The sequence below is a fragment of the Lepisosteus platostomus genome, chromosome 9 (genome assembly GCF_059453375.1).
Source record: "Lepisosteus platostomus isolate fLepPlt1 chromosome 9, fLepPlt1.hap1, whole genome shotgun sequence".
NCBI classification, from domain to species: Eukaryota; Metazoa; Chordata; class Actinopteri; order Semionotiformes; family Lepisosteidae; genus Lepisosteus; species Lepisosteus platostomus.
In genome coordinates, this window is record NC_142619.1 from 18,220,948 (window position 1) to 18,230,347 (window position 9,400).

Here is a 9,400-nt window from a genome sequence, read left to right on the forward strand (position 1 = left end):
AAAAAACTAATTTACCCCTAGCTAATATTTCATCACTTTACTTTTCATTTTTTTATCGATGAATTTATTTCATTTTGACCCAAACTGGTGTATTACCATTTATGAATAATTTACATAGTAAGATGTATAATGACATTCTTTACCTAGAACATATTTAGTGTTATTTAGTTTTTGCTCTTTTTTTAAATAGCAGTCATGTACCAACCACCTCCGAAGACCGTAAAAAGACACGGGGCGTACATCTGAAACCCAATTGAAACATCTGAAATCAGTTGTTTTAAATGAGTATAATAGTACTGTTAAGCCAATCCAAGTATTAACAGTACTGTACTGTATATTAACAGTATATAGCAGGGCTGTACGTAAGCAGAATCGGACATGTTGCCCAGTATACATGTATAGCATGTTGCTCAAAAATAATTCTTAGCTGCTTATCGTTTCAATATGCTCTGCGAGAAGGCACCAAATATTTGCATGAAGTACTTTTAGTAATTACTTTTTAGACGTCATGAATAATAGCAAACCTTCAGGCAATCAATATTTTCTGCCAATGAGAACTAAGGTACTGGTGAAAACAGAGAACTGGTGTGGTCGGCGATCCAGTGCATACAGTACTTATCCAATTTTACTGCCTTCAAGGTGCAAAACTGTTTTTATTTCCTCATTAAAAAGTTTATCTTTAACCAAGAAAGATAAGATCGTAATTTATGAGAATTTAGGGAAATCTTCCAAGTCTTACTGTATATTAACCAGTGGAGATGGTAATACAGAGTGTGTTATAATCGGTGCTTTAACAGCTGTCACCTTCTTCTTTAATGATTTTACGCACTCATCAGAAGAGTGCTCAGCTACACAAATGACTGCGTATTATTATTATTATTATTATTATTATTATTATTATTATTATTAATAATAGTAGTAGTAAGTATACAGTATCTCTGTAGCACAATGCCCCCTGCCGCATTCTTTAGGGAGCAATACGTTTATATCACATTTTGTATTTTTAAAATTGTAAAAGGATAGAAGATACATTAGACGTCCCACTTTGAAAATAAAAATAATAAAAACGACTACATTAATTTCGGAAAGTAGGTCTACTTTATACTATTTAGATATGCACTTTTATTTACGATACTGGATAGCTGGCACCACGCACGATAAATGGGGGAAATCTTTATTTTTTGTATGGTAGGGGCGATGATTAGGACGGTGACAAGAACAAAAATGATAATAACTCCCATTAATAACTTCACATATGACAAAAAGTTTATGTTACTATGACAACGTTGTCATAGTGAACCTGAGTATCATTGCCTAGAGACGGGATATATAAACAATCAGTTACTTGTGTTAGAACAGTCCACGTGCTGCTGAGCTGACGGCCTGCAGAGCTGTGCTGCAGAGATCCACACAGAAGGACAGGTTTGCGACTTCAAATATTTTAATCAGATTAGAATGCGCAATATTTCATCATGAACTGTGTTTTTAATGTTATGCAATTACGGATCCCAAGGGTGCTTTCTACCCAGGTGGAAAAGGAAATATCGGCATTTTAGTAAGGGAGATAATAATTAAAGAAAAATGATATTCATTTTATAAATACATTTTATTTAAGGCAAATAAATATTTGACAGATTGCACCAAGTACTGCTATATAAGCTATAAAAGTGTTAACAAACTATACATATATCTAAAATATAAAAAATATACATGTGCATTGGGTTGCACATTAAATAGCAGATGCAGTATAAATTAAATAAAAGGACAGGCTTAAAAGTTGCTGGTCTCAGGAAACGTCTTATTATAAAACTATAGACCTACTTTTGCACTTTGTGACTGAAAGACTACAGGTAATGCAAAATATTTCAAAAATACCTTTACATGATGAAAAACGTTTTTTTCATTTCTCCAAAAGAAAGTTTGCTTATATAATGTACATATACAGTATACAGTCCTAATACAGTATGTCTGCTCCCATACTGCTCAAAATATGGATGTGAAAGAAATTCTGTGTAACAATTAGACTGAAAAGGATGGTAAGTTTGAAAACACTTGTGGCTTAAATTAATTCCCAAGATTAGTGTCAGCCATTGCCAAGGAAACCACAAACAAAGAACAGATACAAAACATTTTCCAGGGCTGAATTCTAAATCCATTGAAAAACAGGAGGGAAAGAGATTTTAAAAAATAATAATAAAAACTATCTTGAAAATTGGACAGTGAAGAAATGTGCACACACTGTATTGTAGTGCATCTTAATGATGCAATAGCTGGGTTATTATAGAAAATATTTTGCTATACAAGAAATCAAACACAAAAATGCATATAAAGCAGTAGACATGATTTCAGCAATATAACTAAAAACAAACATCGCCACATCTTCTGTTATCTTCAAAAGAATGATTGTAATTATAATAATATCATTTATCTATCAAGTTATCTATAGTGGCTTTTTTCACATGAATGTTGGTATAATGTTGGTATAACTGCTATAGCAAAGTAAAGTTTTCCTTGATTCCGTGATATATTTATGAAGGTTTCAAAATTATAAAAACCTACTTAGCTTCCATAAATGTAGTTCTAGGTTGGCCAGGGGCTTGTTTGAGTTTTACACCATTTGTATTGGTACACAGCAGGGGCGTTGCTAAGAAACCTTTGCTGCACAATGCATTTGCACAATTATTTGCAAGTGGCACTAATGTGTGAGAGTTTTGAAGTGAAAGCAGTGTGAAAGTGCTAGACGAGCTTTTCATCTGTTGAAACAGATATCCTGCTTCCAAATGTAAACTCTGCCTCAGTCCATTGCCCCCATAGAGAACCTGCTTGGTCATTCAATAAAGAAAACTAACCTTTTATGCTTGTCTGAAACAGCTGTTTTTGCACTGATACAACATGGTTTTTCCTTCTAACATCTGGGAAATTTCCTCCTAACATGTTGGGAAAATTCACTAGTTTCAATTTTCTGCTGTGTAAGAGGTGTATCAGTATTTTTTAACATTTACTACCCAACATATCCATATACTGTACTTTCCTTCTGTAATATGGTGTATTTCATTGTGACTGAAAGGAACACATTTTCAACTGTAAATGTATAAAGAAAGCAACACAACACACCTTTGTGTTTTGTTTAGATACTCTGTATAGAAAGAAATGTCAACAGATGTGTGGGTAGGACCCTGGAGACCTCACAGGCCAAGAGGACCCATTGCAGCATTATACAGCAGTCCTGGTCCAAAATATGCCCTTCCAGGCACTACAGGTAAGAAAACAGACTTTTCAAAAGTCTTCAGAAAGCTGACAGACTCCAAATTTAGTCATTTATTCATTTAAGAAACAAAGGAACCTCTGTCCTCAGTCCAAGCCTTTATAGAGATTTTGTCTACCAAAACAAGACACTCCTATTTCTTCTTGGGATGTCACCATGGTTTCATCCATGAAAAAAAAAAATCAGTGCAATTAACTTCACCAAAACAAAGAGAGGTGGATTTAAGAGTTAGCTTTCTATGTGGGTAAGAGCAGCAGTCCACTCAATGTCTGGAACAAAATCTCTATGAGGAACACAAGGACAGAAAGCAGTGAGGAATTCATCCCTCTCTGAAGGAGCACTCAGTCGATCGTTGAAAATGAACCCCACTGATGTCTTGACCAGCGAAAGAGTCCTAAAAGCCAGCTTCCCAGGACTCTCACATATAAATTCTCTGCAATGCTACAATCCCAAAAATGCTAAATGCCAATGCCACCCACTCAGTTTTTAAGCATTAATGCCATTCATTTTTCAGCAGTGCTTACCACCAGAAGATGCCAGTATCTCTTTGTGAACTTACTGGAGTTGTCTAAATAAGTTTGTCTTTATATACTGTACATGTGTGTTTACTGTAATAAGGCTCCTGTTTTTCATGTTTTTTTTCCAGGAACTGTGTATCACGATCCGAGAAAGTACAAGGCACCTGCCTTCAGCTTCGGTTCTCGTCATTGTCAGTTTTCCAATGACTGCTCTCCTGGGCCTGGATACCTAGTCCCACCTAACATCACTAGGATAGGAAGGGATGGCACGCCAGCATATTCAGTCTATGGGCGTCCCAGAGATCTAGTACTCTTCCAGACCCCAGGGCCAGGTATTTTCCCTTATTCCACAATATTAACCCAGGGATGGTGGCCTGTTCAAACCACCGGAATGGATGTTATTCTTTGTAAAATTAGTTTAAGTTTAATACTTTACTTATATACAGTATGACAATATCATTGCATTGGTAACTGTAAATTCGTTCCATTAATTCTTAAAACAGAGTCAGCGAAAACAAATGTTTAGAATGATTGTTCTTTTTTACTGACTTTTTTTTACTTGATGTCCAACCATATTCCAACCAATTCAAAGATATTACTCAACTGCGCCTCAAAGGCTGTATGCAACTCCAAGTCAGGCCACGTTCTGTTGCTAACAGAAGCAAAACTTTTAAAATGGTACACAGATATTCCCATTCACTTTGCTATAATGACCTGATTGTTGAATTGCTAGGTAAGTTGACATATGGTAAACATAAGGTGCTACATCTAATGAGATGTGTCTTTAAAACAATGACTTAGCTTAGGAGAACATTGTTGGAATCCTAATACCCATCAATTGTATGATCATGTTTGTAAAAAAAGAGTTAACATTTCTGATTTCTGTTTTCAGGCCGTTACTCTCCAGAAAGGTCAGGAAAATCTGCATATTATTCTGCTCCTGCCTACTCTCTCTCAGCCCGAACCAAGGGATTCCGCAATGACCAAACACCAGGTTGCTATTGTACATATACAGAGTCTGGGCTAAACACTTCAGAAATACTGCATAGCACAGAATTTTCACTCGTATTAAATACACTGCCAACTTGATTCGCCTGTTATGAGAAGATGTAACATGCTTGTAGAAACTTGTAGTATTTTCTAGTATTTGCCATCCTAATGAGCTAAGGAGGGAAGAAATGACAAGATTTATAAAACCCGTTATTGACAAGGCATGCATGCTTGAGATTTTGAGTTTGGAAAAGGTCATGTGCACATCCTTACACGGACTCACAATCCATCCATTTTTATCTATCCATTCTCTAACGACTTCATCCAATTCAGTGTCCTATGGGAGCTGGAGCCTATCCTGGCAAGCAACAGGCACAAGGCAGGACACACCCTGGGTGGGATGCCAGTCCATCGTAGGGCAGACAAACATACACAAATGCACACACACTCACACCAGGCTTAAAGAAATATGGGAAAGCTACTCCTATGAACATTGTGACATGAAGTTGCTAGAGGTTCAAAGTTCATTCGTCCACTATTAGACCCGTGTAGCACCACCAACAGACAATAAATGATTAATCCACACTTAGTGAACCATATGCAACAACTCAACAACATGGTTATTGCACTTAAAGGGTCACTTCATGGATACATTATGACTCCTAGCACAACTAGGCCATCACAGCCTACTCATAAACCTGATTATTATCATACAGGACTGTACCTCTACAGTATATTTGGAATATTTAGAGTCACATTCATCAGGTTGCACAACTGCAGCTTTTGTGTCACTATGACATCAACCACTTGAATATTAGGGAAGGGAGGCATTCTCTGATACACCCATTTCTAATCTGTGTCTCATTTCGTAATTGGTATTGCATGAGTGTACCAGACAAAACACACCACAAACGATTAATTATGAAATAGAATGAAACGGTATTAGAGGCTGAAGAGTAAAGTCAGCTTGATGTGTATGGCATTCTATCTAGTGTTATTTTGACCATCTGTGCTCTGTTCATTGTTACATTGGAACACCATCAACAAAAGTCTGTATAATTTAAACATGATAATGTAAAAACCCCACATATTAAGAAGCGCTCAATACTTTCTGTGTCAAAATGAGAATCAACATCATCTTGGGTCCCCTATTATAAATTATTGAGCATTTGTTTGAGAACAGGGTAGACCTGCAGTTCATCATCAATTGCCACCAACTGTCATCATTGACCTGGTAATTAATTAAAATATTGAATAGGGTATACTGCTGTGATTTTTGTTCACTCAGTTTCTGTATCACTCCATCCCATGCTATCTAGTTTATTAGTGTTTGAAACGAGAGAACGAGAGTCTGGGTATTATATTAATGCTCCATTTGATACACACCATTTGTAAATTTAATTAAATTTAAATTGTATTTGCATTCTACAGTGTCAAATAGAATTGATCATGTGCTCAGTAATAAATACATAAGTAAATGATATATACTGTATATTTATAAGCTTATTATCATTCCCCATATGTTGTTTTTCTAGTTTTAGTCTTATCTGATTTTTTAGTGTCACTGTTTTTCCTGTGTTTGGGGTATAGCATCCATGTTGATGAAAAATGGTGAAATAATAACACAGCCAAAACCTACAGAACAGACTCACCGTTACACAGCTGAATGCCTGTATTGAATCAGGGGCTGGATTCAGCATATATGAAATTGTATTTAACTCTTAATCTCATGAAAAAATGTAAATATTTAGTACAGCATTATAAAAAAATGTGTGAAATACAAAGATGTTCCTAATATTGTTTGTTCTACCGTTCAGGACCTGCGGCCTATATGCTTCCACCTGTGTTGGGCCCTAAGACAGTGAACAAAACATCAGCTCCCAACTTCTCCCTGACTGGCAGGAGCAAGATTGGCAGCTTTCATGAGGATCTTCAAAAGGTTAAAATTATGAATTTCATTTTCCAGATGTTTTTTAATGGCTTCTGAAATAAAAGAAATATTCAGGGATGTAGTTAAGGCTATAGTTCAGCTCATCAAGAAATGCAGTTATACTTTGTGTGGATGAGATTAGGAAACCTGGAGTGAGAGAACACTATCTTCCATTAAAATACATTGGACAGGTGACTAATAAAATATAACATGTTTTTGAAGAACATTGATGTATTGGGCAGGAAGAACAGCATGGTAATTCCATGATATGCAAAGATCTATACAAATAAAATATTACTTCAGTCCACATTTTTGCCACCACATCTGTTTTCCAAAGTTCAATTTACTAGCCCCATCAATGACAAACAGAAAGCAATGACTTATCTATAGTATGTATTTTTAAGATTAGTATAAAAAATTATCAGATGAAACATCACGTATGCATATATGCTTTTAGAAGTTTAAGAATTTGTACATTTTGTATACTGATTAAATTCTGATCTTGAGCCCCATTAGTTATCTGTAGGATGATCTGGGCTGACAAGTGACATCTAGGGGTCAGAGACTAGTGCACAGACATGTACTTGTCCAGGTTTTAAAAGAGGAATAGGACAGAATCTTACAAGATAGTAACCTGCAACCTGGTGCAAAGCAATCATTGTAGATGTACAGCTCATTCTGTACATACAACCCCGTCTCTTTTGTAATCATTATATTCGTATTGCTTCCATTGGTGGCCATACATTACTTAGTCATTGGGTTTCACAGGATACCCGTGTTGATCACCTCTGATGATGACCAATTTTTAATCAGCACAATGAATTTATTTGCATCAGTTCAATATAATGTGCACCTTCTTCCTTTGTGAATTGATCACAGGTGTTAGTTTTAAGTTTCTTTTGATGTATATCATCATATATATGAATATCTGATATGCAACCTGTTTATGCTAGTAATTGTGTACAAGAGACAGGTGCTCTCTCATTAGGGAACATAATCAGAGTTTGAAATGTTTTTGGAGTTTGATAGCAATTATATATGACTAGACAATGAACACTTTCTCATTCAGACTCCTGGGCCAGGGACCTACAAAATCGTAGAGCCCTGCATGTACAAGTACAAACCTCCTCAATACAGCATGACGGGACGCAACAGTATGCCCGGGGACACCACCCAGAAACCAGGACCTGGCGCTCATTGTCCTGAACAGGTGAATGACAATAATACTGTTAATGCAAGCCTGCATAACTGTGTTACAGTGAAAAGCTGGTCCCATTTGTTTATTTGGAAGTTAAAAATAATGCTGAAGTTCAATGTGAAGTAGCTCTTTTTCAAATTTTTTTTGTCTTTGCTTCTTAACATTTGGAATTGTCAGTTGATAGTGTCAGTTACCCTATCCCCATTTAGAATCAGCCAGTGGTAATCAGTTAGGCTTTCTGCTACAATCCTGCACGTAAAAAGAAGGGCTGTACACACACTCCTGTGACAAGCCCAGCTGTCTGAGCCACAGTTTGAAATCGACAGTACCTGAAAGTTAGAACCGGTTGCTGTAGTGTTGTCTCTCTCACAGACAACACTGCAAACGTGCAGTGACTGTACATCCCATGTGGTCACTGTTGCCAGGAAAGGTAAGAGTAGCCCAGCCAATGAAAGCGCTCTTCATCCTCACAGTGTTTTGCCAAGTCTATAACACTGCCTGTGAAAACAGTCAACTAATAACAGATACTATTTAATGAGATCATAAATAAATCATAAATCATAAATAGCAGGTAAACAAATTAACAGAAATAGTTAATGAACCAAAAAGTACTTTTGCGAAAGACTCCAAGCAAAACAAGCCTTACACATCTAAGCAGTATCAGTAAGGGCATACAGTATGATCATGTGTACACAAAATGAGAAATGTAAAGAATGAACACAGAATGGTCAAGATGATGTGCTTTCATTGATGATGAAAATTTGCTTTGTTTAGTCTGAATGCGTTAATGTAATGTATAACTTATACAATTTATTTGAATTTGCCTTCACAGGTAACATTTACGAGAAACAAACCTCCCAGTTTCTCGTTTGGAGTCCGACACTCAGAGTACGTGGCTCCTCTCGTCGTGGATGTAGCTGATTAAAGTGCATTTTTTGCCAATCTCCCTGCTGGCTTCACACCAGGATCTTTTGGGATTCAAGACTCTGGAACTTTGGACACTGTAAAATTGCAAGGCAAACCAAATAATGTGCACATCCTTCTGAAATATCTCATGTTTAATCTCCATAGCTGACTTTTTGTGGTGTGATTAAGTCACTTATGGGAAAGGGGAAAAGCATACTTAGTTTGTGATTCCAGGACGTCACAACACAGTGAAGGCCAAAATAGTAAAATGCCAAAATAGTATTGCTATAGTTTATTATATAACCTGCAAAAACATTATGTTTCATCCTCAATCCACATTTTTAAGACATCTAGAGTTTCATTTTATCCTGGGTACACATCCATGTTTGGAACTCCAGGGTTCCCTGTCAATAATATGTACTGTGAGGCTGCCCAGCTATATAAAACTTGGTAAACAAAGACACAGACATATTGGGGTACCTACCCTTTGCTTCATTGCAGAAGATGAAATACTTATCACACTAAAACAATTAGATTTTCTTTCCATTTATAATAACCTTAATAAGTCCATTTAATGACTTCTCTTTTGGTAA

At 36.3% G+C, this 9,400-nt stretch overlaps 1 protein-coding gene across 1 annotated transcript; it reads left to right on the forward strand.

Annotated features, from left to right (window-relative positions):
- Positions 1–1,308: 1,308 nt before the first annotated feature.
- Positions 1,309–8,969, forward strand: cimap1b (ciliary microtubule associated protein 1B). The gene is made up of 7 exons (XM_088647089.1): positions 1,309–1,422; positions 3,132–3,259; positions 3,912–4,115; positions 4,676–4,777; positions 6,591–6,712; positions 7,773–7,913; positions 8,734–8,969. Exons 2-7 carry the CDS (start codon positions 3,151–3,153, stop codon positions 8,824–8,826), a joined length of 771 nt encoding a protein of 256 aa, XP_088503215.1. The 5' UTR covers positions 1,309–1,422; positions 3,132–3,150; the 3' UTR covers positions 8,827–8,969.
- The last annotated feature ends 431 nt before the right edge of the window (positions 8,970–9,400 follow it).

Excerpts from the sequence above, each read along its gene's own strand:
- cimap1b (XM_088647089.1), top strand. The coding sequence starts at position 3,151 with ATGTCAACAGATGTGTGGGTAGGACCCTGGAGACCTCACAGGCCAAGA. Across the intron at positions 4,116-4,675 it reads CTTCCAGACCCCAGGGCCAG|GCCGTTACTCTCCAGAAAGG; the intron begins GTATTTTCCCTT and ends TTCTGTTTTCAG. Across the intron at positions 6,713-7,772 it reads TTCATGAGGATCTTCAAAAG|ACTCCTGGGCCAGGGACCTA; the intron begins GTTAAAATTATG and ends TTTCTCATTCAG.